The sequence below is a fragment of the Pezoporus occidentalis genome, unplaced genomic scaffold (assembly GCF_034315485.1).
Source record: "Pezoporus occidentalis ecotype Australia unplaced genomic scaffold, CSIRO_AGI_Poc_V1 ctg2, whole genome shotgun sequence".
NCBI classification, from domain to species: domain Eukaryota; kingdom Metazoa; phylum Chordata; class Aves; order Psittaciformes; family Psittacidae; genus Pezoporus; species Pezoporus occidentalis.
In genome coordinates this window covers 14,315,359-14,336,523 of record NW_026913855.1, presented here as the reverse complement: position 1 = coordinate 14,336,523, position 21,165 = coordinate 14,315,359, and the positions used below count along the sequence as shown (strand labels likewise).

Genomic DNA, 21,165 nt, shown 5'->3' with positions numbered 1-21,165 from the left:
TTTCAGTCCAGCTTAGAAAAGTTCACTACTTAATCCCCCAAATGTTCTGCAGCAGATCTCAGAAAGACACAATGATGCTCTGTGGTGGAATACATGCTCCCAGGGAAGTCATTATACCTCCCATTTTTGAACCAGGAGCTTCTATTTGGCAATTCAAGTATAAAAATAGACAACTGCTTTAACTGCCTCCTGTGTACAAATCAGATCTGCAACTTCCGAACACATCTGAACTCTTTTAATCTGCTTAAAATAACAAATCTAAAAAAAGCTGATAATTTTATAATTCCATCATTAAAGAAGCAAACTTCTTCACCCACTGCCTTCCCTTGCTATGAAGTGCCTTCTGCCACCATAAGCTTTGGGCTGTTCATCTAATTGCAAGGTTGAAAACAGTCACTGACTTTAAACATCCCTGTGGATCCATAATCCTAGAATGGTTTGGATGGAAGGGGCCTTAAAGATCATCTGGTTCCAACTCCCCTGCCATGGGTAGTGACACCTTTCACTAGACCAAGTTGCTCAAAGCCCCATCAAACTCTGGTTCCACAGCAGCAAGCAAATACACGTTAGTTTTGCTCCCTCTACAGAAATGCAAAAGAGCAAACTTTAAAAAATGTGTCCTATAATTTTCCGTAAATTCTGGTGCAACTTCTGGCCAGCTTCACAAAAGACATGAAGAAAATATTAGTGCATGCAAAAAGAAGCTATGGGCAATATGCATTTAGAAGTAGGATATAATTTTTTTTCATTTCTAAAATTAAAAATACATCAAGTACACAATTTTAGACCAAAGCAAAAATAAAACTGAAAATAGCAATGAAGCCGGTGAAGGGTCTTTAGCACAAGTCTGGGGGTTGTTCAGACTAGGGGTTGTTTAGTCTGCAGAAAAGAGGGCTCAGGGAAGATCTTACTGCTCTCTACAACTACCTGAAAGGAGGTTGTAGTGAGGTGGATACCTTCTCCCACGTAACAAGCAATAGGACAAGAGGAAATGGCCTCAAGTTGTGCATGGGGAGGTGTCGCGGTTTAAACCCAGTCAGGCAACTCGTTCACTCACTCCCCCCCTTCTTTCCCTCCCCCTACTCCCGGAGGGACAGAGAGGAGAATCGAAAAGAATGCAACTCCCACGGGTTGAGATAAGAACAGTTTAGTAACTAAGGTATAACACAAATCACTGCTGCTGCCACCAATAATAACAATGAGAAAGGAAATAACAAGGGAAGAGAATACAACATCTCACCACCAGCCGACCGATAACTCGCCCCCCTCAGCCCGACCAAGCACCGACCGACACCTCCTCCAACCCCGCAGTCTCCCAGCCCTTCCAGGTAACTCCCAGTTACATCCTGGGCATGACGTGCTGTGGTATGGAATACCTCTTTGGTCAGTTTGGGTCAGCTGTCCTGTCTCTGCTTCCTCCTGGCTTCCCCTCCTCCCTGGCAGAGCATGAGGCTCACAGAGTCCTTGGCCAAACCAAAACATCATTGTTATCAGCTCTGTTCCCAGGCCGAAAGTCAAAACACTGCACTGCACCAGCTACCAAGAAGGAGAAAAATGACTGCTACTGATGAACCCAGGACAGGAGGTTTAGACTGGATATTGGAATTGGATATTGTATACTGGATATTTACTGAAAGGGCTGTCAAGCATTGGAACAGGCTGCCCAGGAAGTGGCAGAGTCACCATCCCTCGAGGTATTTAAAAGATGTGGCACTTAGGGATATAGTTTAGTGGTGGACTTGGCAGTGTTAGGTTGGACTTGATGAACTTGAAGGTCTTTTCCAACCTAAATGATTCTATGAAATGGATTTTAATTTTTTATTCAGTCCTTGGGCTCAATCAGTGTAGTATTTCAGCAGACTTAAATGCTTTCCTGTCTGTCAGGTCATTTTATATCTGAAATTCAGATTTTTAGCTATACTTGTTACTATCTAGTTCAAATTTGAAATGTAAATGTAAATTTGAGTAAATGCTCCTCTAAGATTCATCTAGAAAAGACTAAAATATAGTATGTGTATTTTCTGGAATTTCCTTCAGACAAAGATACATGCTTAAGTTGATGCTCATTCATGAACAGTCCTAGTTCCTGCAAAATGGCACTTTTCTTCACCGGCTGACAATTGGCACCTCCCTCAAAAACATACACAAAGCAGTGAACAAGGAAGCACTTGGTAAGTCTAGAAAGTGGTTGTATTACTGGGTTTAAGAAAACTGAAGCTCCTTTTTGAAGTCTGGACTAAGTTTTGCATCAGTGCCATTTCTCTCTCTCCTCCCAAAAACTTGGAAATGATCAGTTATTTTCAGCAATGTGTTAATGCTCTATGAGCTGCTCCAGCACAGCAAAAATACCTGGCTGGGACCAGCATCCATATTGCCTGCTCACTCTCTCACACTGAAAGTACCACTGGGGGTTTTACACAGTCTATTTATTAATAAACAAGCTTCGTCATCGATGTGAACAGGACTTTGGGGTATTTCAGGCTTCATGGTAACCTCAGGCTCAGCTACACTGCAGGGCTGACCCCACTCTCTTTCTCCATGCTGATTCAGAATTACATTTCTAAGTCATCAGAATAAGAGAGTGAAGGAAAAAAAAATCATAATTACCTCAGGATCCATACCTAAACCTAGAGACAGTCTGTCTGGCCTGCAAGCATAGGAGGAATTGGAACTGAAATATAAATACCTTTCACATGGGATCACAGTATTTATTAAATAAAATTCAGGAGAAGAGAATGGGACCATAAAGCTCTTTAAAACACAGTTATCCTTGTTAGCCAATAATAGAAACAAAACCACTGCTTTCATAGGACCTTTGCAGATAGATTTCAACAACCTGGTAAGTTACTTGGGAAAAGCATTGAAAATCTCCCCACTTTAGGCCACCTGCCCAAAGGTACAGGCAGAGGTGAGGGCAGGCATGTTTGCAGGCTGCGCTTCTCCTTCACTTCCCCAAGCAAAGGTCTCATCCAAATAGCTACTCTGACTAGTTTAACAGCCCAGGAGTTTTACATGAGAAAACAAAAGAGGCAATCACCGGCAAAACAGAAGGGAGTAGGAAGGTTTAAGAGCAGCACTGGCAACACATCACTGAATTTCAACTGATTGGAATACTCTGGAGAGTAAAGTTCAAAATATTTACCTATTGTAGTTAGAAATAATCAGCAGTAGTGATAAAATGATCTGGGTATGGTTTATGAATATCAGTTCCTCTAATTGCACAGATTTACCACATTTTGTTTTCTTCTTGTTATTCATCAGAAACATTGAAAGTCCTTGCCTGTAAGTGTTGCCAAATTTAAACAATCCCTCTGCTAACTGGGAGACTTAACTTATATAAACACATTGACATATGAATGTTTTTAGAGCACTTTTTTAGTAACTCTGGATGGAAAAGCAAAGCACTGAGGCTTAGCAAGTAAAAAACGTAGCAGTTGAGCATAAAATGAATGGCTGGTTTAATGCATATTCTGGGAGTGGGGCAGCTAAAGCTTGCATGAGTGGATTTTGTTTTGGCACACTTGATTTTCTTTAATTTGCTCCAGCAGGAGTGAAAGCAAATGGTAGAGCATGTATTCCCTCCCTAAAAAGCAAACTGAGAAAGACCAGATGCTGCCTTTTGTGGCACTGTCTACAGTACTGGGCTTCAATGTTTAGATCCAGTGCGGAGACCTCAGCTGTTCCAGTTTAACAGAGTAGCTGCTAGCAAGAGAAGTCTGTCATCCTCTGTACAGACAACTATTAAGAGTCCTAAGACCCTTAGACAGCAGATCAACCCATGAACCTGCCCTGAAAGTCTTAGTCCCCCAACCCAACCTTCTCCAACTCAGCTGATGATGCCTGGGTCACACTGATTTGCCCCTTGGCACTTCTGATATCCTGCTTTACATTGTTCAGGCCCAGTCTTTATACTTTCAAACTCCCCAGCCCTACACCTTGAGATGGGGTCCTTAACACCACCCTCTGCAATTTCACACTAAGCAAATGAAGCTTCAAATGAAGCAGGAGTGGGTCTTCAGTCTTCTCAGGAAAGCACCCCAAATGCTAGACTAGGAAATCACCATCACGTCTTTCTTTGGCCACAGAACAGGACACAGCTTGTTAGATCACTCACGGGTATCAGGGATGGGAGTTGTGGCACTGGAAGATGGATCTGTCCTTACCACGCTGCGGAAAAAGTCGTAAGTATTTCTATGGGGGGATCTGTGACATGAGTGAAGGGAGGTTTCAAAGTACCTAGGAGGAAAGTCTAAGATACAGATTTCATTTTCTTTCTTTAGTATTACTGATGGTTTCAGGTAACTGTCTACCTGGCAATAGAGCTGCTGTGGAGCTTTCTTTTGACACTGGACCTTCTCTGCTCATTATACAGGGTGCCTATGGACCTAACCCAAAGATTGCTGAATCCTTCCCCCTCTTATTGTATAGCTGAGCTTTCTCTACACTCCTTAATTTCTCACCTTCTCCTGCTTTCCTCTTCTCATTACAATCAGTTTCCTTCAAGTACAAGTTTCACACTTCCTCCTTCCATCTGCCTGAGCACTGCAACTCAGGAAGCAAGGATGGGGGAAGATGGACACAACGATTCCTTAAAATGAAGGTCACCAGAAACAGGGAATGGTGAAATAAGACATTTTCCCCTATTCAGACCTCTGCAAGCAGCTGAAATACTTTTTTTCTGAAAGGGTGCAAGCAGTTGGCTCTTGATGAATACAGTGATAAAAAAACTTCAATAATATTTCAAGACCAGAACCTCTCTTCCCTCAGGCTTCTTTATTTCATAAGCACTTCATTCTCTAAAACATCACCAGGAAATGACACTTCACCACCACATGTACGGAACTGAAATAAAACTACAGCACATGCAGGAACTGTTTTCAAATTCGCATCAAGGCAAGCAGAACAAGATCAAGGTACTAAAAGCAATGGCAAAGGTGTGGCTGAGGAGACAGTGAGTGTACTCTCTTGGTATCTGCTTTGATGAGAACCTAGTATGGCTTTAAAAACCTTGTGCAGCCTGCTGGAACCATCCCAGCTGCATCCAGTTCAGATAACATGCTTGAGCAAAGAGAATTAACTGTTTCTTCCTGGCTCCTTCTGCCATAAGTGACAGTGCTCCTCTTCTTATCAGTTATAAGAAACAGTCCCATCAACTGATATAATCTTGCCATTTAGAAATTTGCCTGTGCTGCCGAAGCTACATTTGTCAGCTTTATCATACTGCTCGTTGCCATGAGGGGCCCTCAGCCCTCATGGTAATAAAGGTTTCCACACTTTCTGTGCAAGAAGAAATTTTAGGTGAGTTTAAAAAAGTACACCATAGTTTTGACTATAGCATGAATAATTGTGGCTGAGCTTAATTTCTTTGTCTAACTCCCTGTATATAAAACTTCACTGTCAGGAGTGTTCCTATTGTACTGTGGGAGTTTCAGCATCTATCAAAGAACTTTCATCAGACCTCTGTGGTAAAAACGATTGGCAACCCTGACATTGCAAAAATACTCTTTGCTGGGGGGAGGCTTCACTTCTATCTAGGAGGAGGATTACTGTGAGAATTAACTTGTTTCTGGCCCCACTGTGGTACACTGGTGTCCCTCACACAGTATAGTCTCCCTTCTGCTTGCTCTGAGATTGAGCTTGTTCATAGATTGAGCCCATCTGTCACTCATGGTGTATGTCCTGAACAACCTTCTTAATACTCCACCTTCAGCAGAAGAGGTTGCTCAAATCAACCCCCAGATGCAGGCTCATCTGGCGCTTACCATCTGCAACAACAGATCACCCCATAGCATGATCTTTTCTACCTGCTCTGGCTGCTCTAAAACATACCTGATGATGATGCTCACAGACGGACCAACTGCAAGGCAAAGGCATTAGAAGTCTGCATCAAACCCGTAACTTTCACCTTCATGACTAAGTCAGCATCAAGGCAATGTCAGACTTTGGTTCTTCCTGCAGTCTCTTCAGGGATATCTAACCAACATTACCTATAAACATACAAAGTATATGACACATGCATCCTTTTAACCTTCTACTTGTCAGTGGCAATAAAAAAAGACAGAGGACGAGGGACTTGTTACGCTCAAACATCACAATATGAGTACTGATGTGCTGAAAGGAACCATATATAATAAGCATAATCTTAAGGTCCTCAGACAATCAAATTAAAGATTTTCTATCTCAACTCATGCAATTACCAGGTGTCAGAAAATAATTTTACCTATTACCTAAAAGGTTTTTTTTTGCTTACTGTATTTTAAAGTATTCATCACTGAATAAATAATCAGAGCTTTCAGTCTGATAAAGATACAGATACAAAATGTTAGCACTTGGAACTCTCAAGAAAAGGGCAACCCCTTTCAATCTTAAATGCCAGCCTGACTCTCTTTCTTCCAGTGCTCTCCCAGGAAAAAACTCCCATGAATTTCAAAGGAAGTTTCAACAGATAAGGTCATGTGTTTTGACCCTTACCACTTTTGACATTAAAAATAATTGAATCTATTGTTGCAGCAAATAAGAGCCCAATAAAATACTTGTATTAGTATTTATTTTTTTTTATAATTACTGATGTTCTATGCAGGTGGAAAGCTTGGGTGCATGCCTGTAGGACACTAATGGGAATTTATTTTTTTCCAAGCATCACATTTATCAGTGCACTAGAAAAAAATAAGCCTGTATTACGAAGTTTCATGCTGTCTCTCATTATGCCATTTTATAAGCTTGTCCTTTGATTTATTATAAAGATTAAATATTTTTTATCAGTGAGATCAGAGGTATTAGATGAGAGGCCATGGAAATACCAGCAGAAAACTGGTAGTTTTCCATGTGTAAACTCTTTTGTATGTCACATCTTAGGTTCAGCCAATCCTTCTGAATTGCCACATGGGTCTGATAGGATGCTGGTGGATTCATGTTCCCCAGCATTGGGCATGATGAAAACTTGGGGTCCCCACCTCTCATACAGTCCAGATGTAAATTTCTCCCCCTGCCTCCTGCAGGGTGCTCTGCAAATTTGACATCTTTGTCAACTTTGCTGCAGTTAGTAGCAGGGTCGCTGACAGGAATACCAATTCTGCAGAGCAGCGGTAGGATACTGATAGCTTACTAGAGATGATTTTTTTTCTTTAAGTTTATTTATTTTTTAAAAGAAAGATTTTGGATTCAACTGAGATCAAATCTAGTACTGCAATCGACAATCTCCTGCAACCAGGAGACCCAGATTTTAAATTCATTTTTCAGGGACTATAGTCCCTCTTTCTAGGGGAAGAGATACATTGGAATGTGTGGTAAAGTTTCCTATACCTCTGAGAAGAGGAAACACAAGTTTTTACTCTGTTTTTAATCCCTATGTACTTTACAAGTGATATGGCAAATGGGTTCTTCTTGTAATGCCCAGAACAGATTATGTAGGTGTATTCAATCCATCCTAAAACTAATCAGTCAAACCACAGCCCCACCTCCCAGAGCTGGATAAACCATGCAAATAAATACTAGGCAGGGTTTGGCAACCCATGGCACCTTCTGAACTGCTGTGGTTGTCCTCCTAGTTGTATCCAACTAACCCAGCATGCTGGAAGGAGCTAGCTTCAAAGCAGTTGTCACCACAGCATCCACAGATACCTGAGCTATATACAGTTTTCACGGAAATCCTGCTACACTTCATTGTGGTTATGTCTGATACAAAATATGAAAGATAAGCCTTTTGATTTGCAGAAACACATCATTTTTGGTGACAATAGCTTCTCAGCTGTCACGTAAAAAAATACGATTGTCACTCAGTGTAATATAGCCATCTCTTCCAGTTCATTAGTCTTTGTCTGACACATCAGCGAGCAGCTTAAACAGCACACAGTAAAGAACACCTTCAAATATACACCCTGAAAATTCTTATTCTGCATTTAACCTTATGCAAGAATTTGCACTTAGCTAAATGAGACTTCTCCTGCAATTACAGGCCATTTTCAGGAGTACAGGCTTTAGGGTGCCAGAAGGTACAGTCAAGTCTCCTGCCTTAAAGCTTTCACTGTACAATAAAAAGGCCAGAGAGGAACTGGGCTGTAATTCAAGCTTCCTCTGGCACTTGAAGGAGCAAGATCTTCACTGCTTTCTTTCTAGTTGTAGTAAGAATAGTAAGAAATCAGAAGAAAATTCACGTCTTCTCAGAGACAATCCAGGATTATGACTTGCAAAACCACATGTAGTAATTATCAGTCATCATGGAAGAATAAAGACAAGAAATCTTCTAAATAGATCACAAAGCTTGAAAACAAACACATCAGGTATAAACTTCTACCACACGCATAAGTTCCTGGATATGGAATTCTTGCTCAGATCAAGTAACAATATAAAAATAAGCTTTTGCAATTTTTCATACTTGTTTTTCAATTAAAAGAGTCTTAAACCAGGAGCATTAGAAAGCAATAGCATATGGAGGGGTGTGGCAGGAAGAGAGTTTTGTTTCTCTCAGAAAACAAATGACATACGTCATAATTTATGGTTATGCAAGTTACTTAGTAAAATGTCAACTCCTTTGTCATGCATTTTTCTTGCTCCTCTATTAGCAGTTACAAGGAATTTGAAAGTGGCTAAATCCTCCAGAGTTGTTTTTTCATGCTACTATTCCACTTACCCATAATCTTGTAAATCAGTGTAACAAGATTTCTTCTGAGTTACCCTCTAGCTCTAGTAGCAGAACCTGAATATACAGCTTTGGTGAGCTGCTGCTTTAACTGCAGTGCACTCAAAATGTTGTTTTTGCCTTTTTTAAAAGAAAAAGCTGGTAACAGAGTTAAAGATCTCTTAGAATCTGAGAAATCTCTCCAAGCCAAGTTTCAACAACCTTAAAAATGTATATGAATTGCGGCTGCATTACAAACTTTTAGTCTTGTTGAGCAAACAGTTACAGATTAACAAACCAACCCGATCGCAACTATTACCTGCTGAAGTGTGCTTAAATTTTTCACTCTTCTTCTTCCTCCATTTCCATGGCTTAAAAAGCCTCCCAAGAGTGGCAAATTTGCTTCTTCTTCTGATCGGAGGCGTGTGAGTCCCAGGTACTAGAGAATCTGAACGCATTGCAGCCAGTCTTTCCACTTCCTCAGCTGTAGTTTCAGCAAGAAAAGAAGAAAAAAAAAGGGGGGGGGGGGAATGAAATAACTGCTTTAATAAATCACCAGAGAACCACACAGATGGTCAAAATTTTCCATAGCTACAGAGAACAGTAAAAAAGAGAAAAAAGTGTAGTCATTATTTTAGCATCGTTTTCTATGATGGGGCTACAGAACTGATGGATAAGGGCAAAGCAGTTGATGTTGTCTACCTGGGCTTGTGCAAAGCATCCACGACACTGGAGGGAAGGGATGTCATCCAGAGGGACCCTGACACGTTTGTGAGGTGGGCTGATGCCAACCTTATTAAGTTCAACCAAGCCAAGTGCAAGGTCCTACACCTGGGTTGGGGCAATCCCAGGCACAGCTACAGGTTGGGCAGAGAAGAGACTCAGAGCAGCCCTGTGGAGAAGGACTTGGGGGTGTTGGTTGATGAGAAAATGAACATGAGCTGACTTCAGTGTGCACTTGCAGCCCAGCAAGCCAACGGTATCCTGGGCTGCATCAAAAGGAGCGTGACCAGCAGGTTGAAGGAGATGATCCTGCTCTCGTGAGACCTCAGTTGGAGTATTGTGTGCAGTTCTGGTGTCCTCAACATAAAAAGGACATGGAACTGTTGGAACAAGTCCAGAGGAGGGCCACGAGGATGATCAGGGGGCCAGGGGGCTGGAGCACCTCCTGTATGAAGACAGGCTGAGAAAGTTGGGGGTGTTCAGCCTGGAGAAGAGAAGGCTGCGTGGAGAGCTCATAGCAGCCTTCCAGTATCTGAAGGGGGCTTATAAGGATGCTGAGGAGGGACTCTTCATTAGGAACTGTAGTGATAGGACAACAGGGGATGGGTTTAAACTTTAGCAGCAGAAGTTCAGGTTAGATATAAGGAAGAAGTTCTTTGCTGTGAGGGTGGTGAGGCACCGGCACAGGTTGCTCAAAGCAGAGGTAAATGGTCCATCCCTGGCAGTGTTCAAGGCCAGGTTGGACAGAGCCTTGGGCAGCATGGTCTAGAGTGAGGTGTAGAGGTTGGAACTGATGATCTTAAGGTCCTTTCCAAATCAAACCATTCTAAGATTTAATTTCAGTGGAATCCATAATCTGCTGTAAAGATCATTATTAGCAATCAGTTTTGACGGAAATATGGATTATTACAACAGCAAAGTTACAATCCATAGTTAATTGTTCTGCATCACTCTAGACAGCTAACAATCCATGTGACAGCCATTCCTGGGGAAGTGGGATAGAGACTTGGGAAAAGAAAGCTCCAGAGTTAAAAAAAAAAAAAGAAAAGAAAAGAAAATAAAAGGAGCAGTATGGCTTACAAGAAATATTGCAAGTTTGGGCTTGTTTTTTTTGTTTTGTTTTTTTTCCAATGGAAAGAGACATTTCCATGAATTAATGTCTATCAAGAGCAAGGATTCTGATAAGTAATGACCTTCTGGTATTATTACTGCATCCATTAAAACTACCTGGGTTACAAAACGGGCTTCATTAATAACAGAAAGGGTGCTAAAAAATCATAGACTCATGGAATTGTTTAGGTTAGAAAAGACCTTTAACATCATGAAGTCCAACTGTTAACCTAGCACCACTGAGTCCACCACTAAGCCATGTACCACATCTACACATCTTTAAAATACCTCCAGGGACAGTAAGTCCCACTTTCTGTCCACTCATTCCCCTCCAATTCTCCTTTTAACACAGGGACTTCAAGAAATTTTAAAAGAGTCCACACTAAAATCTGAATTTCCTCAGAACTGTTTTCACTGGACTGTGTTTAAAAATTTCAGCATTCTGTAACCTTCATCCTGTAATACATCATGACAGTCTATACAGCTAAAGAAAATCAAAACCCTGAAGAATTTAAATTACCCTTCCTCCCCAGTGACAGCAAGAGAAGTCTGGAGATGGTCACTTGGCACAGTTACATTGCATGGTCCCCCTTCACATTTGCTGGGACAATGTATGCTAATAGCTTTGAGAAATAGCATCCCTGTGATTAGAGGCACTGAGAAAGATAAGCCAAGACCACAAAGGAAAACACCAACAGAGGAAAGGTACCAGCAGCCCTGGAGAAAAGTTCTCTCCATGCCATAAATGCCAGGACTGCAATAAGCTCTCCCAGCCCCAGGCTGATGCATGCCCACTCTTTCTCCACAAAAAACATCTGCAATAATTACGTCATCATACAGGAGGAGGTTTGGTTGGGGGTTTTCTAAAATTGTTGGTGTTTTGCTTTGTTTTGTGTTTTAGGGATACCATTTGCCAGGCTGGTGTTGTAATGCGACACTGCCAGTAAAACCGATTTGCGTGGTTTGCACACACAGAGCCTGGATTCTTAAAGACAGGATGCAGCTCATCATCCCTCCTGCTCTGAAGAGAGCAGCCCAGTTTCTATCACCTCTAGCATATTAAATATTAATCTCAGCCATAAAAGCATGGGCTCCGGAACCTAAGCAAGAACATCATTCTGAAGGGATGAGCATACCCACTCCACACACAATCACCAGAGATTTTGGCTAGCAAATTCTTATGTGTCTCAATGGAAATTTTTCTGAGGCTTTGAGCATGCCAAATTTAGGACGGTTTTCATGGGAACAGCCAGAGACACATTTCTAACACAAAGGAGGCTTCATTACCAGAATTTCAAACTGAAATCCTATTTGAGACCCTCAGGTTTTTGCAAGAAGGTTGGTTATTTTGTTATTGCTCTTTCATTTGCTTTGAACATTGGCAACACAGTCCTTTTTTCCTGTAAAATATCACTGCCAGATACAGCTGCCTGTAATATTCTAGAGTAAAAAAAAAAAAAAAAAAAAGCTACCCAGCAAGATACAGAGAGCCCAAGTGTTTCAGTGGAAATAGTTAAAAACAACTATTCTTTGGGGTAATGGAGAGAAAGGCATTTCTGAGAACTTCTTCTTTCCATTTAAAGCAGAGGGGAAAAAAAGGCAATCCGGCCAAAGCACTTCATTCTGTTCCAGCTCTTTGTGCCCAATTGCCTAGAGAAATACCTTCTTATCCAGAGAACCCATTACAAGGCTCTGTCCTGTGCAGGGGCTGGGACATGCTGCATCAAGGCTGGAAATTGCCTCATTATGTTGAAGAAACCATGAGGGTAAAAAGAGGAGGAAATCAGAAATTTCCTTATACTTTCTGATTTCACTAGAACATGCCGGGCTTTGAAGACCAGCACAGGGTACTGACTACCTCCCTCTACAGGCAGACCCCCTCTATTTTTATGATGCCTCTAGTTAAAGCATCGTAAGATCACACTGTGTTCCACTGCTATGATTTTTTTGAGATGCTGCTAAAAGTAATGGGCTTGTATTGTCTTTGTTTCCTTACTTGGAAGATGCAGAGTATAGAATTGGCATTGGGAATGACATGCTACTGCTGCTGAATTGGGCATTGTTTAAGCCCACAGCTTAAACAATGGAATTCCTATTGCTGTTCACCCTCTCTACTTTTCCCCATCATTGAGCCACCATTTCTGCTACCCAGGTGCCTTAGTTAGTAAATCTCAGAGCTCCAACAACTCTTCTTTGAGAGCTGGTCCTAACTGGTACTGGTGAGGCCATTCCCTAGAAAACTGACATCTTTTAAAGACTCTCTCCTTTTGTATCATACAACCCCTCTGTCCCAAACCAGCTGTGCTCTCACTGCCCCTGGGAAGCTTTACCCATTCAGGGTAAATGAGTATGGATTCACAGTCAGGCAAAACCAACAGTGGAGTCAAAAGGAATTTACCCAAAGGGTGGGTTTGTTAAAAGCCAAGCACAGTGTCAAAACCATTACCATGTTTTGACTGCTTTTCCCTGAATTTCAGTATCATCTCTCACACAGATGTGCCCCAGGAGTCCTGCTGTGCTCTCCATCAGCCACGAACATGGCTCTTCTCCTTCAACCCCTCCAAACACACACAGCTCCAAGCTAATGCAAGTAACAGCACTTTTTCCCTTTCGCTCCTATTTCTCAGGACTACCTCATTTTTTTTTCATGAAAAATACTCTTAAGAGCACTGCTAATTCAAAGCATAATAATCCCTGGCTAGGAATGAACCACATTAGCATAAAGCCATGACAGTTTCAATACAGCAAGAATAAAAGCAGACCATGATGCAAGAAGTAAGAGTCAGATTTCTGCACTCTTTTATGCTGCTGCATCTTTTGCTCGAGTTGGCTCGGTTTCTCTGCCTTTTTGGCTCCTAACGACTATTGACTGGCTGTGGGCTGTGACACCCACTGCTAACAGCAGGCTCCGTAGGCTGATTTCACACCCTTGCTGTTCCCAAAAAAAGGTGGTACTTGCACAAATGGAAACCAACCAGGCCTTGCACTTGGTGTTTTTTGTGCCATCAAAGAGGAAAGCAGTCACAGCAGTCCCAGTTTCATCAGTCTGTTCAACTGGGAGAGGGAACTGCCATGTGCATTGGTGCCTCTAGTCATTCTGTTGAGGGCTCATGTTGAGGTCAGTGCCACAAACATGATGTTTATGGGTCACAATGACTGTTGATACTCTGTGCTTTTGGGAGCTTGTTCTGACTTTTTTCCCCAGTATCTGAGAGATCTTGCCAGGACACAGAGAGATACTGGGACCTGCAATTATGGCAAGCGGACAATACACTTCACCTCACACTTTCTCCTGTCCAAAACATCATCCCAGAATAACAAGCGGAAAATGACCTGAGAGCTTTACACAGGCAGTTTGACTGTGAGGCAGCTCTCAAAATTTTACTGTAGTCCTCAAGACACTTGATGTTCATATAGACTGAACATTAAGCAAGACTTGTGGTTTTAATGAGAAAAAGCACAACAAATAAAAATATTTTGCATCCCAGTAATGTAAAAGAAATTTTATAATCATGATTATAATATACTACAGAGTTTTACAACAATAGAAGGTCTAAAAGCTAACTTCTTCTCTTACCCCCATCCTTTTTTTTTTGTTTCTGAAGCTAACCCTAGGTTTGAGGATTATTTGACCTCAATCATTTTGAGGTTTGTGAGCTGTAATGCACTGCAAGGACACCTGATATGGACAAAATCAGCAAGTCTAGGAGAGGCAGTTTGAAAAGGAGTTCTTCAAAACAGTCAGTTTATCAGACCAAGAAAAAAAAGAGGCCTAATCTCTATGTTCTTATGAGTTTCTCACATCTTTCAGTAGGGTGTTGACTTCAGAAGGTCGAGTAACAGACAGTACAGGGGTCTCCTATTTTTTGTATTTGAGAAGCTTAGCAAGCAGATCAAAGGCCCTCCCAAAGACAACATAACTTACTATGTTTTCCAGGAGAATGACAACTGGTTTTGTTATTTCCACATCTGTCTGGGAATCATGGCATTGATTAATGCTACTGACATATCATATACCCAGCTTCCATTTTAGAAAAAAAACCCCAAAAAACAACCAAACAAAAAACAACCAAAACCACGCTTACCACATTTGGGGAGACAGAGCAATTTCACTGCTGAAGCCCAAAACCCACCCATCCCATCCATGATGCTTAGTATTACCTTCCCTACTGCTAATCACACTAAGTTTTCTCTCAGACCATTTCTTAACACTTGTTATTCATAATCAGACATATTATTTTCTTAACAGCACTTTACTGTCCAAAGTTAGATTTGAAGACCAATGGCTACATTATCCTTTCTGTTACATTTGCACAAATCTGTATTAACAGTTTGAAAATAATCTTGGCCCTGAAGATGTAATTCACTAAATATGCCATTTTACTTATTGACAATAACTCTATGTAAATAAAAAAAACAACGTAATACTTATTTCCAATTTATATCCAACCAGTCTATTCTGCAGATTCATTTCCAACAAACTTCTGTCGCAAAGTTGCTTTAGAACTCTGCACCCTGAATATCCTTCACTTCAGACAGCACAGACCTCGTTCCAGCAGCCTTGTTCAATACAAGATATAGACACATCATGTGTCTTTTCAGAATGACAGGAAACCTGAACGACCAGTTGCTGAGCACTTATGTCTTCTCTTTACCTGGATGGGAACACTTTGAAATTAAAAAAAAACACCTTGCTTTTCTTTCAGGAAAATAGTTCATTTTCTGCTCTTCTATTATCATCTGTTATTTCCCTTTAATTTCCCTTTGCACCCGGAATCAATTTTCATCAGACCTGCCGTTACTATCTGAATTTCCCATTTAAACTTTTCCTAACTTCACCAAGGTTTGTTTCCAATGAAAGACAAGGCATAGCATGCATCAGTCTAAATGCAGTCTTGCCAAACGAGGATGACTACCTCTCCGGTTGACAACAGCTCCCACTGGATATACACATTTGCAATGGCACTGACTGGGTTGGTGTACTGGGTTTATGAGCCATGAAGAGGCTGTCAGTAGCTTTCCTTTGCATGCTAAGCAGCACTCACATTTTCCAAACCCCTGCCAATTAATCTCTCTCCCCAGGTGTGTAGCACTTTGCACTGTATTTGTAACTAAATCTCTCACCCTCTACACTTGCCTGTGTCAGACCATGATATGGCTCTGCTCTCTGCTGTGATCTCTCCTTTTCAGTCTATTTATTTCTCTTGTCGGAACAGAAGTGCAAAGAATAGCTTTGCAAGTCAAATCCCTTTAGGACCCTGTTTTCAACTTCCCCGCATTTTGACGTAAAACATTAATTATTCATGCTGATTGCAATCTGAAAGCCATTTTTTTAACCTCTGCAAACTATACTGCACTGCATGCATCACTGAAAATGTCTTTATTGATATGAAATCTGTCAAAACATCAAGTATTTTCCATATTATAACATAGTGCACAAGAATTTTACTTGCAACAAAAGCACTTTATCAGGTTATATCATCAGTAGCTACATAATCTCTTCCTATAAACCCTGCAATTACAGAAAATAAGGATTGTTAGATTTCACTGGTATCAGCTATTTTGTGTATACCTTATTGCTCTTATTACTCACTGGGTTTTACATCTCTTAAGTATTTATTACATACAGATTTAAGGCTAAATCCACTAAACAGTATTTCAGCTCCTCACTCTTGGGTGTCCAGACTCTTGAGCAGAACCCACAGGTCTGTCCTCACTACCACACAATGTGGAGACTCAGCAACTCCAAAACAGGACTCAGAGCAGCTACTACAAGTGGAGCACAACCAAAAGAGAGTCAAGAGAAAAGCAGAACCAGCAGAAGCAAAACAGATATCCTGCTTTTCTTGGGGCTACAAGAAGACAATTCCACAAGTACCAGCAATTGCTCTGGCAAAAACTTCAGCTTGAAAGGAAGGGAAATTTTACCCTAAGTGGCAAGCAGGAAGGAGATAACAGCACATAACATTTTTTTTCTGTATATTTTGTTTAGACTTGAAAGCAAAGTGTCTTCTTAAAGGAGCAGGTAATGATTACATTTTCATGGTTGGATTTATGTCTTATTCCAGCCTGATCTGCAAATTCTACTCAGCTGCAATATATAAAAGTAATCCAAGAAAAAGATCCAGTCCATGGATACCCATGGATTTGTTGTTCACACTTTGCTAGGCCTCTGCTACTGGGTGATAATTTTCCTAATTGTCACGTGGACAGAGGCAGACATAGTTGCTCATACAAAAAAAGCACACTGATCTACTGGCCTTTCACTGGGAACTTCATGGAAGGGAAGCTCTCCACCTTTCTGGAAACAAACCACTAGTGCTAAAGGCTGGTCGTTTATTTTCAGAAACCCCAAGAAAAGTATTTTCAATGATTCTCATTTCTTAGCAGATTTTTGGTGGACTGAGTAATCTCTGATCTTTATCTTTTGAGGTTCTCATGTAAGAATACCCAACACTTTTATTTTATTTTACTAAAAATGTGCACTTTAGAAGGCATATCTTTAGACTATTCAGAAACCTGAGAGGAGCATGTACTCTTATTCAAAGTAACTACATTCAGTAAATGGCATTACAAACATTAACCTTTCTAAACAAAATGGTACCCTCTCACCACTATCATCATGAAGATAAAAAATTAAGGTTTTAATTACTTTAATGGCTGGGAGGAAGGAAAAAGTACTTTTATTTAACAGCTAGAAAGTTCAAACCACTCCCTTGTAAAATCTATATTGCTCCTCTTGGGAAAAAAGAAATTTCTGTTTCTTTTCCTTAAAGAAATAGACAGGAGGTTGGCCAAGAGCAAAAGAGTAATGATACCAAATGGCACATTTTTAACTAGCATAAATGTGAGTTAAAAAACAGGGTCAGTAACAGCCTAGCAAAAAATAGCATGTTTCACTAGACTTTGAAAGAACACAGTCTGTATGCATGTTCTGGAATGCAAAAGGAAGAGGGAATACTACTGCTTTGACTACCTAAGTGCAGCTATATTTGGTCTTTGCTGATTGTCATTATAACGGGAATTCTTTTATTGATTCAGATGATGGTTAGTTTAGACCCTTGGCTGTGGTGAAATATTTGTTTAGGCAATTATGGTAGAGGCTTGAGTTTCAGAGATGAGTACTCAAAGGGAAGAAAAATACCCATGACTCTTTTAAAGTAATGAATAAAGCATGGTGGGTTGCTGGCTAAAAACACACAGAGTATTTCTGTGTGATTTTCATAGCTGTGATTTCACTTTTTTTCACCCTCTCTTTTTAGTGTTAAGTTCTACGGTGTCTCATGGATGCTGAGCTCTGCAGGCTATTGCTCTTGCTCAATCAATTTAGAGGAAAGCCTCTGGTTTTAAAAAAGCTGCTGCTTTTAAAAAAAGATGGATCCCATCAGGTACTCAAATTGGTATATCTACCTAAGAAATGCTACAGTCAAAGGAAGTACATATGCACATAGCTTCAAGTTCATGAATAATTCCAAGCCCAACAACCAGAAATAGCTCAGAAAATGAGAAAAAGTTTAGATCAGAGCTAAGGGAAAAAAAATAGTACAAGGAACCAAGAAAATACAATCATTGAAAAAGCTACTGAAATAGTTCCAGCAGCTTTATGCATGGAAATAATGTTAGCAGAGAGAAATGAATGAAATCCTGACCACACCAAAGTGAACAGCAAAGGTCACAAGGAGTAGAATTACTTTACTCAAGCCATCTAGCAACTGGATGACCATCTTAGGAATCAGGGATCTATTTTGCTTTCCGGGCTATCAAATCTTTGCTAATTAAGGTAAAATACGGTCCTCTGCTCTTTGCTTGTGACTAGTAAGATAACCAGAAAGAGCAAGAGAAGATGAACTGCATTACGTGTGGTTGTTACCACGTGGGGTTGAGACATGCTGGTTTGCACGGTAAAATGTGCCTCCTTACTGGTGTCAGATGACTTTATTGGCCAAAGCTGTAAAAGGGGCCTTTTCTGCATGCTGAAATTCACCTACAGAAAAAGAAATTGACAGAGAAGACATTACAGCATGGTCTTAATGACTACTTTCCTTTATATTGTGGTGTTTGAGAGAGGAACCTGTGGCATATTGTGAGGTGCAAATGTGAGCGGAGCACCCCAGCAGCACGATGGGATGTGCCTATACAGCACCACCTGACGATGAAATTGGCAGTAAAGTTCATTTTGCAACATTGTGAAGGTAATTGTGATAGGCATCTGAATGAGGTTTCATTTCAACACAGAAGTAGGATAAAATTAATTCCAAACCTGACATTCCTTACAATTATAATCAAATAATCTTTTTTTCTACCCTTTCACTGCTGGCACTGGACAAAAGAACAAACTGATGAAATCTGACTTCCTTGAATGATGAAATTTTCCTCTCAAAGTTATCAAGGTTCTGCTACAAAGCAGATAAACACTAAACACAACTACAACATAAGTCTTTCTGAGCATATTCTGACAATATAAATTGCCTCTGCCCACAAAATTGAGAACATTGTTGCCCGTAAGTGCCGACCTCTTTTGGGCGAAGTATCTTTGCAACATCTCACAAGTTTCACAGATCTCCTTCTATCAAGTCAAAAGTCAAACTTGCACATGACACTTTTCCAACTGAACTGCAGTCTTTGCCATGCAAACCTGATTTTCAAAATCTCTTTAACTTGTAAAGCATTTTGTTTGAATTTGCAAGTCAGAGACTGGCCTGAACCATGGCCTCTGGCTGAGTACCTCAAGCTTTACAATATTTGTGATGGTGCTCAAAACCACAAATCTCCCAAGTATTTTGCTACAAAGGTAGGAGAATAGAAACAAAACATATATTCTTGGAGGTACTTATGCACAAACATTTAAAAATGGAGCCTGGTGTACTATAAATACAACAATAATACTCCAAAAATCTGTGATAAATTAATCCTAGCAGGTGAAGAACACTTCCATTTGTTTGCTCAACGCAGGGAATAGCTGTACTGGCTCCGAACAGCTGAATTCTAAAATTACCACCCATCTTCATATAGGCTTGCAATGTTCATTTTTATTTTTTTATCACACAGAGCCCATGTCCAAAGCCAGCTGAGGGAAAGAAAAACAAATGAAAGCAACCCAAAGAAAAATACCACCAAGAACTGTCTGTCTTGACCCTCTATGCAATGCCTGAAAATGCATTAGTGAACTAATGCCTGTCTTGCTGCTTAGTGAACTGGCTGTTCTGCCAACTTGAGATGAATGGAAGAAATTAGATCAGTTCACTGGAACCACAGGATCTCCCTATTTTATTTTTTTTTTTAGGTTCACAGGTTTCCATGCACAGCACAAGTGCATTGAGTTCACAATGAAAATGGTGCTTGACTCAGATGACAGAAATGCATAGAAAGCCAAACCCACATTAGTAACTCAAGTACTTTCCTAGGGTCAACAGTGCAGGCAAAATGATGTCTTTATTGTAAGGAAACACACGAGAAAATAAAATACCTCCTGAATTCTGGCTTGTTTATACATGTGACTTAGGGGGAGAGGACTTTGAAGGAAAGGAATCTAATAACTGAGCCTCACAAGTGCCCTCATTTACGTACCATGTCTAATTCTCTCCAACAGCTGCTAGAAAAGCCAAAGACTGGGTGCTGAAGACAGCAGGCAGTCAGAAATTGCTTTTCTCCATTATGATGCTGGAGAAGGCAGCAAATCCCATCTTAAGTGCCACCACAGATCATTCACCCTTATGGCTGTAAGTGCTCACCAACAACTTGTCACCTTTATGGCTATAAACCAGCAGACAATTATTTTGAGGCTGTAACTGTTAATGAAAGCTTTAGTCATCTCACTCCTATTCCTCAGCAGGGTACAATTCAGATTCAAACAGCCTAAGTTCCACGTAAGTCTCTGCACCTGGCTTTTCCTTCAGGCTGAACCCAAATTTCAAAGCCATTTATCCAATAAACCCACTGTGCTAGCATAAGGAAAGCATCCTGTTTTGCTGGTGTATGGGAGGAGGAGAGGGAAGAGGTCTTTCAATACTGATTCAACTTCTGGTTCAAATACCTTCCACTGTCCATCTGACTGTCCATCCATCCATCCATCCATCCACGTCTGTGCAACTACACTGCTGACTGCTCAGCCTGTGCATCTGAATTTTTAGCAGTGTTGACATTTTAAGCAGATTGGAAAGTAAAATGAGAAAGATAAGATGCTATAAAGCTCTACAGCAGCATGACACACAGTCTGTATCGGTTCAATTTCAGCTGATGTAGAAGAAAATAATGTTTCTACTGCTTTTATTTATTTATTTACTTTACCAAAAGCAGGGTTGACAAAATCTCCATGCTGAAAAAAAACCCAACATTGGACCTGCCCACGTGCTACCTCAGATAATGTCTATAATACTGGAAACATCAAAGCAGCTGCACCCGATGGATGGGTAAAGAGAGATAAAGCCAGTGCCACAATCCTTATGACATGGACTGCTGACATTAGGGACCATAGCTATTGGCCATGTGGATGCAAATATATGGATCACACATACTTCAGAGAAGCTTGCTAGTACGTGGACTATGGATGCAGTAGACCACAGTGGCATTTCCAGGTCTGGCTCATTTGTCAGGATATAGTTAATGAGCATACTAATTATTTATCTGAAGATCCCCAATGCATTCAAATCTGCTTACCAACATTTCCATCTGCTGATTCTTGAATCTGTGTCAAACGGATAACTAACATTCAGGAC

At 40.7% G+C, this 21,165-nt stretch overlaps 1 protein-coding gene across 10 annotated transcripts in view; it reads right to left on the bottom strand.

Annotated features, from left to right (window-relative positions):
- The window catches only part of PHACTR1 (phosphatase and actin regulator 1), a 320,959-nt gene that overhangs the window by 119,475 nt on the left and 180,319 nt on the right, over nucleotides 1-21,165 (bottom strand). For all 10 annotated transcript variants that reach the window (XM_062617920.1, XM_062617918.1, XM_062617919.1 and 7 more), the window contains one exon: nucleotides 8,937-9,101. In XM_062617920.1, coding sequence (XP_062473904.1) covers nucleotides 8,937-9,101 — 165 coding nt within the window. The remainder of the gene's footprint in view (nucleotides 1-8,936; nucleotides 9,102-21,165) is intronic.